The sequence below is a fragment of the Mauremys mutica genome, chromosome 23, assembly GCF_020497125.1.
Source record: "Mauremys mutica isolate MM-2020 ecotype Southern chromosome 23, ASM2049712v1, whole genome shotgun sequence".
NCBI lineage: Eukaryota > Metazoa > Chordata > Testudines > Geoemydidae > Mauremys > Mauremys mutica.
In genome coordinates, this window is record NC_059094.1 from 9,706,507 (window position 1) to 9,725,995 (window position 19,489).

General features: G+C 49.7%; 1 protein-coding gene across 1 annotated transcript; it reads right to left on the reverse strand.

Moving 5' to 3' along the window:
- Nucleotides 1-530: 530 nt before the first annotated feature.
- LOC123355217 (CCN family member 2-like) lies at nt 531-18,699 on the reverse strand. Its single transcript, XM_044997440.1, has 5 exons — nt 18,636-18,699; nt 13,169-13,382; nt 6,475-6,714; nt 4,025-4,236; nt 531-2,969 (listed from the first exon to the last, which is right to left on the reverse strand). The coding sequence occupies exons 1-5, from the start codon at nt 18,693-18,695 to the stop codon at nt 2,658-2,660; spliced, it is 1,038 nt and encodes a 345-aa protein (XP_044853375.1). The 5' UTR covers nt 18,696-18,699; the 3' UTR covers nt 531-2,657.
- Nucleotides 18,700-19,489: the final 790 nt, after the last annotated feature.

Here is a 19,489-nt window from a genome sequence, read left to right on the forward strand (position 1 = left end):
CTCAGGGAGATGAAGTGATTTGCCCAAAGTCACATACCCCAGTGAGCTGCAGAGCTGGGACCAGAACTGTCTCCTGACCCCCAGATCCAGGGGCCAGTTCACTCAGCCAGGCAGCCTGGGTCTCCCTGCCTCTTATTTAGAGTCAGTGAGATGTTGGATGGACATGACTTACTGACAGCATTTCTCTGTGGGGGGAGGAATGAATCTGTTTAGAGGAATCCAGCACGGACCAATGGCAAAGATCCTGGGGCTTTGAGGACTCCAACACGGACCAATGGCAAAGATCCTGGGGCTGTGAGGACTCCAGCACCAACCAATGGCAGAGAGCCTTGGGTTTGAAAGTGGCTGGTGATTGGTCATACACCTGAGACTTGCCCCTGTTCAGCAGGGAGCTCCTCTCAACTCCCTGCTTTGACATATCCCCTATCCCACTATGCAGCCAGTGGCCCTCCAAGGACCATTCATCCACAGAGGAGTCCAGGTGGGTGGGGTTATGTACAAAATAAAGAGACATTTATTGTTATCAGGTAAAGTGCAGCCATCATTTTAGTTTTTCACTCTGAAGCCAGGCAGCCAAGAGGAAGAACAGCCACCAACCCAGCAGAACTGCACCAAAGAGGTGGGTGCAGGGGAGATTACAGCATGGAAAAGCCCTGGCCCGGCTGTTTGACAGACAGCAACACCGTAAACTACAGTTTGAATCCCAACGCAAACAACAGGAGGCCAAAGCTCCAGGAGCAGCTGTGATGAGAGCGATGCTGCTGCAGCTGTTCGGGGATGGGGGGAAAGAGGTGATGTTTTATACCCCGGGCATTTCAGTGGCCAAGTCAGAGATGATGCTTTGAAGCCTATAAGCGAAGGGCGGCATTTAGCAACTGCCCGGAACGTTATTTGAAAGGAAGCTCTGCTCTGAAATACAGCCATGGATGGCAGCGTAGGCACGGTCCCAGCCTCTGCAGTTCGCTGGACCTCAGTTCTGCAGCAAGGCCCCTTGATTCTGCATCATTCTGGTAGAAATTCTGTCCCAGCTTCGGATGAATTAAAGAATGGAGACAAAAGGCACTTGGAAATGGTGGGATTAGCCCATTAGCTGGATGTTTCTGCTAAAATGAGCAGGCGTTAAATAGTAATGTTGATATTTGGACCCTCAGTTTTCAGAGTTAACATCCCACTGAGGCAAACAGTTCACACCTCTCAAAGCTATTGCTTCAGGCTGGTTGCATACTCTGGTAGATACCCCTGCATTGGTTACACTTGGGCTACAATTGTAAGATTTTTGTTCGTAACTGTGAGAACTAGCAACGATTTTCTCTACTGGAAGCTGAGATTATGAAGCATAGTTCTGCGGCAAGAGATGCATCCCATGACTGACACACAGGGCCCCAGTCAGAGCTTTTCATGTTGTTGTCTCAATAACTCCAGGTCAAATCTGCTCAGTTTACAGTTAACAATTGTTGTTGTTTTTTTTTCCTTCCAGCACCTCAAACTCTCCCTGGGATCTGACCTGAACTGGGTTCTTCTTGTTCACACACCACCAGGAATAAAGACTCTACAGCTGAAGTGTAGTTTGCAATTCTGTTGCTGATGCACGAACCAGGAGAGAAGCCAGTTCGCTCTCCCACAACAGATCTGGCTCTGATGCGGTAACAGAGGTGAAAAGTAGGAAATACTCATTTTCTGGCAGTAAAATCTACACATGGGACTCAGAAGTTACAGGGGCAGATCTGTTGGCTGCGATTTTTCAGGATGGGAGCCTGATTCTAATCTAGCGTGTCCCTGTTTTACCCTGGCAGTGCTCTCTGGAGCTACTCCTGATTTACACTGGGGTATCTGAGATCAGAATCAGGCCCTAGAGCCGCCCTTTCTGCATTGACGGTGAGCAGAGTGACAGCCCGGCACAGCCCCATCGTCTACGGAGATGTCCCGAACTGGGTTTGGATTTTCCAAAGAAAGCCACACAGCAATGTTAGGTCTCTTGCAGTGGGACTGAATGGCCAACTCCTTGTAACGCTCTCTCCTGTTCTCAGTAACCCCAGGGCACATGCAGGATCATCTGGCTTTGAAAAATGGCTGATGTCAGAGACACGCGGTGGATGCACAGGACTCTCGAGCTGCTGACTGCTCTGAGACATAGGTATCGAACAGGGGCACTGAGCAGGGGAAGAGTATTGGTCAAACAGCACCAAGAGGTGGCAGGTGGCAATCAGTCTAGAGTGACAGACAGACCCAGCACTAACCCATCACTGGGCCAGGACTACTTTCATTTACAGGGATGCACTGCAAAAAGATAGATGCCTATGCACCAGGGCCCTAGTCTGTTCTTTAATGGGAAACAGGCCTAGCACGCTGATGCACATTCAGACTTCCTGGACCTCTCCTTTGCCTCCTGCCCTGGGTTTGCTGCCAGGTACTGGCACAGCAAGAGCTTTAAGGAATCGCTCACCCACTTCACTTTCAGCTAGAAATGGGCCTGGGCCACAAGGCTTAGATCCGGATCCAAACTGCCTCGAAGTCTGGGGAATTTGGATCAAGATTTCAGTCCTGGCCCATCTCTGTTTCCAGGCTCGCCTCGTTCTGCCTCAGCATCCTCAAAAGGAACCAGCTCGGCAGGCACTTGAGAGTGCTCAACGCATTAGCCTGATCAGGGAGAGGAGGGGCTACTGCCTCTCTATCTTGACATGGTCACCGGTCATCCTTCTGCGATAGGTGGCCAGGAAGATGTCGTTGTCCCTGGGGCAGTCATGGTGGCAGGAGCACGTCTTGATGAACATTAGCTTACGGTGGAAGAAGTCCCCCTCCGGGCACTGGAACTCCACCTCTGCAGTGCTGGTGGTGTGGGGCGTGCAGCAGCGGCCGTCAGTGCAGCTACCGCAGAACTTGGGCCGGTAAGAGCGGACGCTGGTGCAGCCCGAGAACTCAAAGCGGATTCCCCGGCGGGACTTCGGGGTCCGCACGCACTTCTTTCCTTTCTGAGGAGAGAGCAGCAGTAAGAAAAGGGTTAACCCGGCAGGACGGCATCGTGCTATGGCAAAAGGCACCTGTGGGGGGAGTAGAAAAACCCTCAGAGGAAATACAAGTGGTTTTGTTTGGGTTGAAATTCGTTGGTTTTCTAGGAAAAAAAATTCAAAATGTTTGAGTTTTTGGAAACATTTTTTGTTTCAGTGTCGCTGGCTCTATTGGGGAAAAATAAAGCAATGAAATGTAGCTGTGGGGAAACAGTTTTAAAAAGTGAGAAGTGGGATTTTTCCCGCCAAAATGAGAAAAAAAACGTAACATTTTTCCAACATTTTAAAACGTTGGAGGTAAAACGGGGATTTTCAAAGAGCTCAGAACACTTTGGTGAATCGCTTCGATTGAACCCAAACACCAGTTTTCACTGGATAGAGATAGAGATAAAGACAGATCGGTATAAAGTGTTTGACCGGCTCTAGCTACACGACCTGATCCTGCCAGGAGCCAATGCTCAGTCCCCACTGATGTCAATGGGAGTGGAGGGTGCCCAGCGCCTCTCAGGACTCGGCCCTGTATGAGATGCAGTATTAGGGGGAACTGATGTTCCAAACATCCCCTAGGCTTTGAGGGGTGAGGCTACGTCCGGTAGTGTGCTTGATGGACCGGCAGAGCGAGCATCCCCGGCCCAGGCCCTCTGGATCAATACGAGTGGCACCTGCCCATGCCAGGGCTGAACTGGGCCTTTGAATGTCAGCCAGGACGGGTGGGCAATGACCAGCATCTTGGGGGATGAGCTGGTGGCCTCCTGAGCTTGTATTCGTAGTTTCATAGATTGTAAGGCCAGAAGGAACAATTGGGCCATCTAGTCTGACCTGGATTGAACTGATGTGTGTCCCAGGCACACGCAACCGCAGTGCTGCCCATGCCCCAGGCCTCTGCGATGGCTGGGAATTGACCGCTGTGTATTCAGCCTCGCCCTGCTTTGTCCTACCCACTCCAGCCTTGCTCCTGCCCCGTCTAGTCTCACAGACACTGGTGCCCCCCGCTCCCAGCTTCCACCAGCAGCCAGTACCTTGATGATCTTCTCCCTGGGGAAGTCGCAGGGCCGGACCATGCAGAGCCGGCTCTCCTTCTCCAGGCGGCACTGGGGGTTGTCGTTGGTGACGCGGGTGGAGATGCCCATCCCACAGCTCTTGGAGCAGGCGCTCCATTCGGTGGTCTGGACTAGGCAGTTCTCCTGGAGGTCGTTCAGCTCAGGCCCGGGCGCTGGGTTCCCCCTATAAACTGACCCAGGTCAAGAGGGACACCAGAGAGCGTTCAGGGACCTGGCACAAGGCACATTGCCAGGTGCAAAGCAAGTGACCATCTGGGGCCTTGCTCTGCTGGGCAGCTCATGAGCTGGCACTGTCGTGCTCTCCAGCAATGGGGCAGGAGGGGCAGTAAGCGAGGCCCTGCCAGAGCTGTTCGCCCTTTCACTATGAGAGTCAGCAGGGTCTGGTCTCCTTTCCCCGCTTCTGTCAGCTCCAGACAGTGTAAACCCAGCTCTGATTTGGTAACTGGATGATGTCTGAACCTTTCCCCCCTTTCTGGTGGTCATAAAAGGCACCACAGATGCTCTGTAGCCACAAAACAGGAGCAGCAGAGTCAGCAGCACCCACCTCTTCCACAAGACCTTACCAACGGGCCCTGGCTCTGGCCAGAGAAGATTAGTTGTTACCGAAGGTGGACTGGACAGATCCAATGTGGCTAGTTCAGTTCGGGCCCCTCAATCTTCCTCCCCAGTCCCTGCTGAAACAGTAGCTTCCTTCCCTTCTGTTACTACAGGCACAAACATGGACCCAGCTCCTGGTGCAGAACTGGCCACCCATCCCTCTGCCACTCCACAGGGCTGATAGAGGGGAGGGGACTCCCCGCTCCCCTGCTAATCACCGGGTTCTAGAGAGGCCCATAAGAAAGCCCCAGATCTGAATATCCCAAACTATGGGCAAGTTTGGAGCTAACTTCAGGGCTTTGGGCCCATCTCTATTTCCCAGCTAACAGCTCTTCCCTGACCGTGCAATCGGCCACACCCTCATCTGTCTGTCACTCACCTGCCAATCAATAAAACCTCCTCCAACCGCACACCCTTAGTTGTCATCTACCACCCCAAAATGGAACCCGTACGGGGTATCAAACAACATACTCTATGGGGACTCCATCTGAAAGAAATCTTCTCTGAACCCCCTCTTCTGGCCCTCAAACAACCCCCCAACTTCACTAAGCTCATCAGAATCAAGCTCCCCCAAGACCAGCACACACGAACTGAAAGCAGCACCAGACCCTGTCAAATCAACAGATGCAAAACCTGCAGATGTATCTCCATACTACAAGGATAAACTTCCCCCACAACACACCTTTCGAGATCCATAGGTCCTACACATTCCTATCACAACATCCAGTGCGCTAAATGCCCCAATAACGACCATGTGCGTGAAAGCAGACAGTCACTGCACTCTCAAAGGAACTCACACAGGAAAAGAATAAAAGATAAAAACACCCTAAGACCTGTGGGTGAACACTTCTCACAAAGCCGTCACTCTGACCCCTCAGTCCTCGTCCTCAAAGGAAACCTGCACAACACCTTCAAAAGATGAACCTGGGAGCATAAATTCATAACTTTGCTAGACACTAAAAATCATGGACTGAACAGAGAAGAGCAACAAAAATGACTAAAGAGCTAGAAAACATGACTTGGTGATGGAAGATCGAAAAAATTGGGTTTGTTTAGTCTGGAGAAGAGAAGACTGAGAGGGGACATGATAACAGTTTTCAAGTACATAAAAGGTGGTTACAAGGAGGAGGGAGAGAAATTGTTTTTCTTAACCTCTGAGGACAGGACAAGAAGCAATGGGCTAAAATTGCAGCTAGGGAGGTTTAGGCTGGACATTAGGAAAAACTTCCTAACGGTCAGGTTAGGCGCTGAATAAATTAAGCACTGGAATAAATTGCCTAGTATGTTATGGAATCTCCATCACTGGAGATTTTAAAGAGCAGGTTGGACAAACACCTGTCGGGCACGTGACCTCACGTAACCCTCCCACCAATGTGTTGCTTCTGGCTTCTGCCCAGTGGGGAGGGGGTATGTCGGGGCTCAGCTGGAGCAGGGTTTCAGCATCAGGCCTAAGACCCCCCCTCCCCGCAGGGGCTGAAGCCCCCAGACCCATCAGGTGCCTCCTGCAGGGCTGAACCCCCAGCATGCGCACCCCAGCTCTCAAACGTCTGAAGAAATGCAGCTCAGAGGGTCAGTAGGTTTGGCCACACCTGGCTCATGACAACAAGCTGTAACCCACTAACCCCCCTGGCTGTCCTATGACTGCAGAGCGCTAACGGGCCACTCTACCTGGAATGGTCCCTTGAAATCGGTGCTAACTCCTTACGCTAAACTATCTCTTCCACCTGTGTGGCTCAAAAACTGGCCTCTCTCACCAACAGAAGTTGGTCCAATAAAAGAGATTCCCGCCCCCACCTTGTCGCTCTGCTCACCTGCCAGGGCCGTTTCCTGGCTGCCCCCTGGACAAATCCACTCCTCACAGCACTGGGTTGGGAGTTTGACCCGGAGGGGGTTCGGGCAGGCCGGGGAGGGGAGCCGCAGGTCGTCGGCGCACAGGGGGATGCAGCCGATGGCGCCGTCCATGCAGATGCACTGCAGCTTGCAGGTGGGCTGGAAGCTCTCGCCGTTGTGATAGATCTTCCCCAGCAGGTCACAGGTCGCCCCCTCGTGGGCTGTAGGGAGAGATGAGGGGGGGGGAGAAGGGGGGAGCTGATGGAATGATTCAGCAGACACGATCCAGGTGCTGAGGGCCAGGTCTCTTCCTCGAGGGGATTACGTGGTAACCAGAAATCAAAGCATGTGAACATCAGCTCCCCTGTCCTGAGATCTATGAATCCTGGGGGTGTAACCTGATCTTCCCACGGGCATCCGGGGTCCCAAGCAGCCAGGTTAGAGTCTTTTCCTTGAGTGCCGGTGCAAGGGGAGCCTGAGTTCACCAGGGACCAGGCTGCGCCCCTCCCCCCAGGGTATGCAAGCCCTTCTAATTGAATTTGCATGGCTGGACAAGGGCAGCTTCACCTGCAGCGAACTGAGCCCCCATCCAAAAATGAGGAGGGCTGGATGTGACCTCTCTCTGTTCACAAACCCATCGAGCAAGCCAGTAATGCCCCGGGGTCATTTCCGGTGCAGCTCTGCTCAACGCTGCATTGACTAGCCCCACCTCTGAGACAGGCTGGTGAAATCCTGTCTCTGTGGGGGGGATGGACTGGGTGCCCTTGAGGTCTGGTCCAAGCCTCCGTCGCTACGGTCCAGCTAAACGCTTTGGATGGACAGTGCTGCGGAAGCACGAGATGCTGACGTTTTAGGTTGCAGCAGAGGGCACTAGCCCCCTGCAGGACTGACCAGAGCATCGAGAGCTACACGGCTGGGTGAGTGGCCAGGCAAGAAGAAACTGGTGGCTCCAGGAATCATGAGGAGTGATGAAGCAGCTGGCTGACGGTTCCTGTGGGCAGAGCTAGTCTGAGGCCTTATAAATCCCTGGAGGAAGAGCTACTGCCTGGAGCTCTCTGTGGTAGAGAGCCAGCCCCATCATACAGGACAGCAGGAGTTGAATAGGGACGGGCTCAAGACCAGATCTCCAGCACCCCAAAGATCTGGGTAGTTCGGATCCAGTGCCTTGGTTTTGCTCCATCGCTTAGGGCCAGGTTGTGAACCCCACTGACGAGACTATTCATGTGAGTTACGCCCCCTGGGGCTTGCTCTGTGTTCGTACAGCGCCTAGCACACCGGGGTCCTGGCCCATGACTGGGGCTGCTCGGTGCTACCATAATGCAAATAAATAACTGCGCGGCAGGGTGAGCACGTGGGTCACAACCCGGCTCGCAGTGATCATACCAAACTCTTTGCTGCTAGGGCAGCTCTGGCTGACCCTCACTGACCTGGTTCTTTCAGAGACGGATCTGGGGAAAGGACACAGCTAACCTGGTGCAATTGGAGACGCTAGGATCTGGCTTGCTGCACTATTTGGGGTATTCCCGATACTGCGCTCTCCTTTCTGAAACTCGTCTTCCGCTCCCCATCTCCAGCTGCTCGCTGAGCTAATGCCAGACGGGCTGACGTTCCTTGGAGAAACCTCTTCTCCAGTCGGATGGGCTGCTGAGTGCAACCAGGTCTTCACAACCACCCAACTTGTAAACAGCCTCCTCTTACCCCAAAGAGTTTCTCTTGCCAGGATCTAAGAAAGTGCCCCAAGCCAATGGTATGGTGCACGATGCATTCCTGATACGACACACTAGCCAAAAGCTTTGCTGCCAGTTACCCCTATCAGACAAAAAGGCAACATTCCTCTGAGGGCAGTCGATTTCCCACATTTAAAGGTGGCTTGCAAAAGGAAAAAGCAAATAGGGTTTGTACCCATTCAGGAATTCTTCACGTCATAAAAAAGGATCCTTCTCTGCTGCACCATTTTTTCCCAGTAGGTGCCTGGACCTCGTCTACCCTGATTTTCCTGAAAGAACCTGTGTGACTGGAGACTTGGCAGGGTTGTGACATCAGATAATGCAAGTGAAACCCAATCCAATCAAAATCTCACTTTCCCTCCCAACTGTTTGAAGCTGCTTGTTTTCCACTTGTTTTTGTTGATGTCTATTCAACTCAAAGGTCTGGAAGACACTTGGGAGAAATGTGCTCTTTTTTAAAGACCGTCCATACCAACCCTTCAACGGAGGGCTGAGAAATCTTCCAGTTCATGGCAGAGACTTCCAAGTTCTCCAGCAAAGCCAAGGAACATCAGACATAATGTTCCAGATATTTCTAAGCTAAGGAGAACAAGTAGACCCAGCCCCTAATTTTAAAAAAAAATCATCTTTATAAATCATAAAGCAGCAAAAAAAGGCACAACCCACTGTCTTAGCCACAGGACCAGCTTCCCTCATATGTTCCAGAACTACACAATGGTCCACTTTAGCTTTACTGCTGACCCAGGTAAGAGTCACCTCGGTGAAAATGAACCCTAACAACAAACAGGCACCCCGTCTTTGTGGCATTAATCTAAAGGCCTCCCCAAACCCTTTCTTGCCTTGGCTACCAAGTGCCAACGCTACAGCAGTTGATCTTAGTGCAACGTTTCCCGTGGTGCATCTTTGCAGAAGTTACACACACTGCAGCCCCGGGTGTCAGTTTCCAGCCTCATGTTTGTATGGTTGATTTTAACACTAACCCAGCACAGAGTGTTTGAGCCCTGCACTACACAGCGTTCTGAGAACAGTCCATGTTGTCATGTGTTCCTGAAGGGCTCGTTCACGTAAGGGGGGTGCTTCCTACTCAGATGAAAGTGCCTCCCCTTTCTTGAACTCCTTTCTCTGCTGTGGAGCACATAGTTCTGGCTGATGTGTGTTCAGACACATGGATCCCTGCCACTTGCTGTGGTCATCCTTGTCTATGGACCAGGGCTTTCCTCCATTTATATGACATGTAGGCACAAACTGTGTGTGGTGATTGCATATTTAAAGCGTGTAATATTCTGTGGCAGCATGCAGAAGTCTTGTAACGTGGAAGCCAGTGTTTGGAGATGGACATACCGATGTGCAATCGACACACACTTAAAGATCCATACACTACACAAATAAGCCTGCTGACCATGAATTGTTCCCACCTCTGGATTTCCTGGGGAATCCTGTCTATGTATCTGTATTTTCGGCTTTAAGCTCATTGGGGAAGGAATTCCCTCTAGTGATTTATGCACACTGTTAATAATCCTTATCCTCTTTGACTCCCCCCGTTTCTTTTCCCCTCATGCCAAGGCTGGTACCAAATTGTGATGGTTCTCCTGCTAATATTTCTAGAAGCTCCTCTTTCCTTCTCCTGTCCCCACTGCCAAAACCCTAGTTCACGCTCATCTGGATTCCTGTAAACTTCTCTTCTCCAGCGTCTCAAACTCTCCCCTCCTCTCTCTGTCCAATACCCAGTAGCTGAAGTCATCTTCCACTTCCACCACTCCATCTCTCACCCCATCCTCAAGTTCCTTCACCGTCTCCAGCTGCTGATGTGCTGAGATATCAGTGTGATGGTTCTGACAGGGTTAGTCAAAGCCACTAGGGTGCACATTTTTCTAACAGATGCTCACAGATTCTAGGCTGAAATCCTGGCCCCACTGAAGTCAATAGGATTTTTGCCAACTAATTTTAATTTCCCATTTTAAGGTCAGAAGGACCATTGTGACCGTCTTGTCTGGCCTGCATAACACAGGCCACAGAAGTCCACCCTGTGATATCTGCATCATACCCATATCATATGTTGAGCTAAAGCACAGCTTTTAGAAAGACATCCCATCTTGATTTAAAGACTTCAAGTGACAGAGACTCCACCACATCTCTTGGTAATTTGTTCCAGTGGTTAACAATCCTCACTGTTAAACATTTTTTTCCATTCTGAATTTGTCTAGTTTCGACTTATAGATCAACTCACGTGAATTAAAACTGAAAAACGTACACACTCACCTCTAAAGGCCCAACCACAGATGTAACAAGTGTGGAGGAAAGAAAATTAAACAGATCAAAGAAAATAAGACTGATCGAAGAAGAAGACAACTGGCTTTTGCAAGTTAAACTTGCCATCTGAATTCTTGCAAGCAAGTGAAAAATTAGCACATAATAGTAGCACAATAAAAACAGCAGCTGCAACAAGTAACCTGCAACTCTATCGCTTCCAACTAATTCTGAAATACTGTGGCTGGAGCACTAATGAGAGCTAGAATTAAGGTTGTGTGAACCTTTCTATTACAATCCCCTTTTCAGTAGTTTAAAAGTTTCCAAAACTTTTACCTCTCAGGCAGTTTGTTGTAGCCGTGATAGTCCCAGGATATTAGAGAGACAAGGTGGGTGAGGTCATAGCACCCACGGGGAAAAAATAGTAGGTGCTGAGCACCCACTGGCAGCCCCTCCATCAGCTCTCCCCACCCCACCCCCAGTACTTCCTGCCTGCTGGCGGGCCCCCTGGGTCAGCGCCTCCCCCTCCCTCCTGCCCATGTGATCAGCTGTTTTGCAGCATGCAGGAGGCTAGGAGGGAGGAGCGAGGACACAGCATGCTCAGGGGAGGGGGCGGAACTGGGTGGGAAGAGGCAGGGTGGGGTGGTGCAGGGGCAGGGGCAGGAAAGAGGCAGGGTGGGGGTGGGGGTGGGGGCTTGGGGGAAGGGGTGGAGTGGGGGTGGAGCCTGGGACAGAGTCCGGGGTTGAGCACCCCCCCGGCACTTTGGAAAGTTGGCACCTGCGGGTGAGGTAATATATTTTATTGGACCATCTTCCGCTGGTGAGAGAGCCAAGCTTTTGAGCTTACACAAAGTGTGTCTAAAGTGGGAAATTAAAGGTTTCCCAGGCCTGAAGAAGAGCTCTGTGTACGCTTGTCTCTCTCACCAGCAGAAGTCGGCCCACTAGAAGATATTCCCTCACCTACCTTGTACCCCTCAGGCAGAAATTCTCCAGACCTGGTGTCTGTCCAAGGGCAAATTGTTTTGGAAAGTTTGAGCCAAAAATGATTCCACTGGTTTTTGGGGAGGAAAACAAAGAAAAGGGGGTGGGGGGAAATATACTTCCTCCACTATGAAAAAGTCCTTATTTATTATTTTTATACGGTCCTACGGGCACAGTGGCTCTGGCTAAAAAGCGGATATTGGGCAGGGATGCAGTAGCCTCCGCTGAGAGACGCTCCAGGAGGGGTCTGGTGAAAACAGGTTTGCATTTGCTGTTATCAGGATTCATAGAAGCCAGTCGGCGCATACACGCTTTTGAAAATGATCTTTTTGGCCATTTCTATTAATGTTTTGAACACAGGAAGGCTGCGACATCATAAACAGACTGGAAATAAGGTGTAAATTTATAACAGTGAGTGTAATTAACCATAGGCACAAATTTACCCAGGGTCAAATCTGTGTCATTCCTCTAGGTCTTCATGCCTCTTCCCTAGCTGATTATTATTAGGGTTGGAAGGGACCTCAGGATCATCTAGTCCAACCCCCTAATCGGCCCCCTCAAGGATTGAACTCACAACGCTGGGCTTAGCAGGCCAATGCTCAAACCACTGAGCTATCCCTGGTGGACTCTCCAGCACTGACAATTTTTAAAATCGAGCTGGGATGTTTTTCCAAAAGTTCCGCTCTAGGAATTACTGGGGGGCAGTTCTCTGGCCTGTGTTATACAGGAGGTTAGACTGGATGATCACAATGGTCCCTTCCGGCCTTGGAATATATGACCACGTGTGTCCACTGGATTTAAAATGCTACCGATAATGTGACAGGGTAGAGAATTCTGCTCCGATTACGAAAGTAACATTACTTTATAATAACAGTCCAAAATAGCCTCAAGCATTGGGGGGGCGTCCTGGCCTCTCCTGTTCTCTGCCCGTGCCTCACAATGGATTAGTTGCCTGAGGACTGAAATGTTTTGGTCTAACTAGTGTCTGGTCTGTGACGTAAGAGGTCAGAGTAGACGATCCGACGGTTCCTCCTGGCCATGCACTCAGTGAAACTGAAAAACGTTGGCGTTTACAGGAGGCTCAGTGCAGAGACTGGTGCCATTGCTGGAGATTCTCAAAAGACACAAAGAACATTAAAGCGACCAACCCCCATTGGAAGTCAGTCAGACTTAGGCACAAATGGGAAGTAAGGCCCTTGAAAATCTCCCCCACTAAATTGTAGCAGAAAAATCAGTTTCTCTCTTAGTGGGCAGAGTTGTACCACAGGGAAGCAGAACTAGAGAACGGGGACCCTTTGGTTTGGGATCTGACCCAGAAATCCCTGTTGGGACTAGAGGATGGAGCTCAGGGTGCCCTCAACAGGCCGTACACTGGGTTTAATCCCAGGAAAGCAGAACTAGCACACCAGTGCTAAGAGTGTGATATATAAAAGTCAATGGAGAGAGAGATTTTGGATCCAGGAATCCAAATCCCCTGCCCTGTGACTTCATGTGAGGAGTCTGTATCTGTGGTCCTGACTTGTGCCATCTAGTCAGTCACATACTTTTGGGTCCATCAGTTAGTTTCAAAGGGGTCGCACAGGCCACGTAAGGTGGCCACTTGTCTGGTCTGCCATTGTGTGTCCCCTAAGGCAGGTTCTGATGTCCCTCTGGCTCTCCCATGGTCTGTGGGGCCTGGGGGCAGGGCAGCTTCACGTGGGAGGGATACGCAGCCGCTCACCTAAGCAGATCCCGACGTCTCTGTGGATTTTGGAGAAGTTGCAATGGAGTCCCTTGTGGTGATCGCAGGGTGTCTGAAGGGAACACAGCTCGCCCAGCTGCCGGGCACACACTTTACAGCATCCGCAGGCATCCCACACGTGGCTGGTGCCAACAGGGCACTGCAGCGGCTGAGAGGGGCACTGGCACGGGTACGAACACGGCTGCGACTCTGCCTGGAGGACAGACAAGCCATGAAAATAAAACCCTTCCTCTCACAAACCACCAGGGTGGAGAGAGTAAAAGTGCATGAATCTGCTGCCCCAGCTCCAGCAGGATAAACCCACCTTTCTCTCCCCGCTTCCCCAATCCGGGTACCAGGAAGGACCTTCCATGCAGCTCCAGATGAGCAATCCCCTTACCCTAAAAAAAAGTGGAGTCCAGGAAAGAGGAACCCCCGGGGAGGCAGGGTCAGCTTTAAACACTAAAATGGCAAGAGAATGCTTGGAGTTCCCCACTCTGTGGAATTGGTCCTCTTCCCTTTGACTGTATCAACAACAACATAGCTGGCTCTTTCATCAGTACATCTCAAAGCACTTCACAAAGGAGGTCACCATAATTAATCCCATTTTACAGATGGGGAAACTGAGGCACAGAGTGGGGACTGGATTGGCCCAAAGTCACCCAGCAGCCCGGCCAAGACTAGAACCCAGGTTTTCCAAATCCCAGTGCAGTGCTATATTCAAAAGGCCACATTACCTCTCCAAGTAGGCCCTCAGAGGTGAGCCCCGCCTTTTTGGGGTCCTTAATGTATTCCTGCTGTTTGATTTCACATGGTGAACAAGGTTGGGCTGGGTCCGAAGGATGGGAACGCTCGAGGGAAAACCCGGGATGCTGTAAGTGATGCTGGTGATACAGTAGGTGGCAGCCTTCCCCCAGAGCCAGTGCTGAACCAACCCCTCAGCTGCTGTACACAGCATGCTTTGGATGAGATGTGAAACCAGGGTCATTAAAGGTGCTAAATTTGCAGTCATTAAAGAACCCCCTTTTCATTAAAAAAAAAAAATCGGTGTTAATCCCACTTGAGTAACTACATTCTGCCTACCAACATTCCCAGTATGTCATTTCAACAGGGATATGGAACAGTTCTTCACTTCCCATGTTTAACTGCTGTGTCATGCCTCTGTGCACCGCTAGTCATCCGCTACGTTCCACCCCAGAAGTGGCTGCAATTGCAGTGACAAAATGATCTTTGTGTATTATCTGCATGTGTCAGTTTAAGCTTACAACACGTTTTGAGATATCAGTGTAAAGTAACAAAGCAACCAAGTTCATACATATCTGCTCTTGTATCATACCCAACCCTTGCCGGTAAAGCAGCTTCCTTGCGTGTTTTGTTTCGTGACCAATAACAGTAGTAAAACTTCTCCAGCTGCTTTGGCTGTTGTTCCCAACCGCTGTCCTAACTGAACCTCACATGGAGCTAGGAGATGCCAGCTGCTTTACACTCTTGCAACAATCAGCACAGTATAGTATAGGGCAGGGATTTGGCTTAATCGTAACCCACAAGACCTCACTGAGTCTTACCTCATTCAAGAGGAATTCATCTAATTCTCTTTGAAAACTCCTAGTGCAAAATCTTCTTGTAATAAATAACACCACCCTGCTGCCTGTAACACACCCATTCTCAAACTGCGGTCGAGAGCTGGCAGGATCCTTCCTGTTTCCAGCTGTGAGGCTGCATTACAAGAAGCTGACAGTACTTCAGTGCTTTCCTCTATTTTTCATAGATGCAATTGCTGTAGTTGCCAAAGGGGCAAGTTATTCAATCAAGACTGGGTGGAGAGGTGGGTACAGGGGAGGATCATGAATAGGGGTGATGTGTGTCTGCCACAATATCTATATTACGATGTGATCCATGCACTGAAAAAGTTAGCAGCAGCAGGCGTTCTCCAACACTGTGGTGGCAGCAGCCTATTTAAAGAAACGCTCTCAAAATGTCTCTGTTTTTTTTTAAATTCCCAGTGACGACAATCTTAGATTAAACCCAACAAAATTTAAATCACTTCCTGACCTTGTCACTGTCCGTGCTGATTGCCTCCTTTCCCAGCTTCACACACAGAAACTGAACTGCTCTGTTTCACTTTTTGTTTATAGGCAGGTTAACTTTCCATTCAAGGGTGGCAGAGAAAGGATGGTCTGGTGGCTACAGCAGCACAGACCCAGATAAGCTAAGTTCTCTTCCTAGCTCTGCCACAGAACTGTTGTGTGACTTCACACCACGCATGTCACCTCACTTTGGTACGCAGTACACCTGGCCCCAGTGTGTATTCAGACTCCAATCTGCTCAGGTTTTGTGTCTTTTAACTCCTGCTAGCCTTACAGAGCCAATAGAAACAACAAGGAGTCCGGTGGCACCTTAAAGACTAACAGATTTATTTGGGCATAAGCTTTCGTGGGTAAAAAACCTCATTTCTTCAGATAAAGAAGTGCGGTTTTGTTACCCATGAAAGTTTATGTCCAAATAAATCTGTTAGTCTTTAAAGTGACACCGGACTCCTTGTTGTTTTTGTGGATACAGACTAACATGGCTACCCCCTGATACTTGACACCATGCAAAAGCCAACAGAGCAGCAAGTCAGCTGGAGTCTTTTCTGGCTCATCCACTATCAACAGTGAGCAGAGACAAGGAGCCTGTACGGTAGGGAACGCTAGTACAGACTGGGCAGGGCTGAAGTGGCTACCTGGAGTCGCCTCACTAGCACCTTCCATAAGTTGTTCCACTTTCATGCCATATTAAAAGATGAATTATTCTGCAACATGCCTGAAGACACTTCCTCATTCCTGCCCATAGACTTTCTTCTAGAAATTGCCTTGATACAAAGAAGATGAATCCAGGTCTGAAGTTCAGCTCCAAACTTCCCCAAAGAACTGAGCAGGCGCTTTGCATAATACAAAGTATGTTTTTAACAGGTTGTGCTGCAGAGGTGGGTGGAACAGGAACCCAGGCAGCAGATCAGACAATGTAAATTTCATCTTTCTCCCACCCACAAAAGTCGCTGGCCCTGAAGTTCCATGCTGCTGGAGTTTTCAAGGGAGGGGGCCCCACTTCTCTTTAAAGGCCTGATCCTGCTTCTGTTGAAGTCAGTGGCAAACGTCTACAGACTTCAGTGGAAACAGAATTGAGCCAACATTATGGATCATAGCTACTGGAATTGAGAAAGAAAAAGAAGCCAAAAAAAGATGACTGCCCTGCCTCTGGTTTTGCTGGCAGCTCTTGCATGCATCACAAACATCATTTGCAAAGCAGCCACTCCCAGGAGCCCTGAGCACTGTCTGAGCTGCAGTTGTGTGTAAAAAGCTGACTAGCAGAATCACATCTCCGAGCTGCATATATGATCCTCATCACTGGCTCCCAGGTCCCATCTCCTTAGCTTACAAGTCAAAACAAGATTTTCCTAACTGCTGGCACCGCAGGCTGAACCTAGGTACCTGGACGAAGAGAGACGGGTAATGTTCTTTTTGCTTCACATAACTCTTAGCACTGGTGAAGAATCTGGGGTGGGGTGGGAGAAACTGGCTCACATCTCTGCAGCTGCTGGCTCTGCAGCAAGGACAATCTTGGGACCGATCAGTGAACCAAGCAGCTGTAACACCAGGGAAAGAGCAAACGCAGGCAATGACACAGGGTTCTTTATTTTAAAAAACCTGCTTTTTGGGCCATGATCCCATTCAAAGAGGTGGGAAAGGGTATTGTAAGGCTCACATAAATATTTACAAAGCACCCTGGGTGCCTGGGATGAAAGGTGCAAGACAGGTATGGTTAATGCTCTTTGTATGGTCGGACACTGACAAGGATAAAGGAGGCAAAGCGTGATCATTCCAACAATCCTAACACTGGATTTAGGGTGACCAGACAGCAAGGGTGAAAAATCAAGATGGGGGGGGAGGGAATAGGAGCCTATATAAGAAAAAGACCCAAAAACCGGGACTGTCCCTATAAAATTGGGATATCCGGTCTCCCTAACTGGATTCGTTTGGATAACACACTCCGTTACAGGATTTCAAGGCACTGATAAACTAGGCCTTACAACACCTTTGTGTGATAAGTAAGAATTGCTATCCCCTTTTCACAGATAGGGAAACCGAGGCAGGGAGAGGCAGTGACATGCCCAAGGTCAAAAAAGTCAGTGGCAGAGCTGAGAGCAGAGCCAAGGAATCCTGAATGTGCGTGCTCTGCTCTAACCACTAGACAATAATCCTCGTCAAAACCTAGGAGCAGAGTTCAGGAGCTCCTGCTCCTCTGTTCTAACCACCAGATCCTTGCTCCCCTCCCAGCGCTAGGAAGAGAATAGGAGTCCAAAGTCCCATCTTCAAAGCACTCAGCAGACGCTTGAGAACATGATCTCATTTGGATAAATCAAATTTGTGGCCGAAGTTTGACTGTAAAGTGTTTCAGAAACTATGTTTTTTTTATTATTATTATATATTACGTGTGTTGCTGTAACACCCAGGAAGCTGAGTCACACACCAGGACCTCATTGCGCAAGGAGCTGTACAACCACAGAAGAAAAAGACAGTCCCTGCCCCAAAGCGTTTGCTAATTTCCCCTCCGCAAAGAAACTGCCCAGCCCCTGATACCATTGTACTATAAGCATCTCCATACAGAGATCAGCATTCTTTCTGTTTGGACATCACGGAGCACATTTTTGGTGCAACTAGCAACAATCAATACACAGAGTTCGTCTACCTAAAGCACTTTGCATACATCAGTGCGATAAGCCACAAGAATCTATTTAGATCCATAGCTGCTGGCGGCATGGACCTCATCTCCTTACTAGTCTGCGAGGTAATTAGTACAATTTGGGCCCTATAATAACAAATCATCATCATTAATAATGCCCCTGCTGCTGCCATTTGGATTGTGGTCACATCCAAAGGCCCCATCAGAAACAGAACCGCATTGTACTAGGTACGGCACAAAACACAGCGAGACACAGTCCCTGCCCCCACAGAGCTTCCAATCCAATTTCTCCTTCAGATTTCAAGCTCATGGTTTCCAGGAGCAAACAAACAGCTGTTTTTCTTGGCAGGAAGGACGGCACATGGCTGAGATATCAGAGTCTTACCCCTAGCAGTGCCGCACATTTGGCAGGTAATGCTGCGGGTAAGTTGCTTGATCTCTCTGTGCCTTGGGTTTCCCTCCTGTAAATCGGGGATAGCAGGAGAGCACGGGGGAGCGTCATCCACATGTGTTTCCGAAGTGCTTTGAGATCCTTGGACGGAGAGCACCACGCAGGTCACTGTGTGTGTGCAGCATGCCGTTATGAGTGTTATTTATCTACACAGTGCATTGGGATGCTAACTCCTCCTAAGCACTGTCAGAGGCAGGTGACAGCTGCAACAGTTAGGCTTGCTGAAAGCATTCTGCAAAACAAGGAACTGCAAAGCTCCTCCAGTAAATAAAATGACTGCAGTACAGTACATACCCAGCCAGGCGCAAGGAGAAGGAAGAGAGACCAGGTTATTATCCCAAAGCTGTCACGCATCCTGAGTGAGAGGGGTGGGGTTTCAGAATGACAACTCGCTCGCTCCCCGCTCTGTTTGGAGAACGTTGCACACGAGCTCCACTTTAAATAGCCTCCTAACGGGGTGTGCCCTGCACTTGAGTGACAAGCTGGAGAGCGGCCCAAACTGGGTGAACCAAAAAGTGTCCGAATTCCAGAGAACATTAGCAGATTCCTGTGTGCCTGGTGGTCACGGGCTGCTGGTGGAGTCTGGGACTCGGCTGCATTCCACTTGGGGAAATCAAATCGTGGCAAAAAAAAAAACCTCTTTGCTAGGATTTTATTATTATTACTCTCTCTTTAATTCTAAAAGTATGAAGCCTGAAACAGCTTCCTCCACTCCCCCTCTCCACCTTCCTTTTGGCCACAAGAGCTGAGCTCTTAAATAAATGAAGCTTTGTTGGGCTAATCTTTTCCCCTTGGAAGGGGAAGGGGAACGGGAACGGACAGAAACTTTAGCTTTGTTAGAAGCCAATCGGTACCATACGTGATAGTGCATCCGCAGGGCCTGCAGACCAGCCCGGCCCAGGGGAGTCAAAGCTACAAGGTAACAGGCCCTGAACCCAATGCTCCTGCCTAGGGTGGCTTCTTGCACGGCATGGAAATGAAAGGCAAGAGGGCAAAGCTTGCTTTTAAGGGATGGCAGCTTCCTACAATGTTTTAATTTGGGTCACAAAATGGCTAGAGGGGAAGAGCACACACCTAGGGTGACCAGATGTCCCGATTTTATAGGGACAGTCCCAAATATTCAGGGGTTTGTCATAGATGGGCATCTA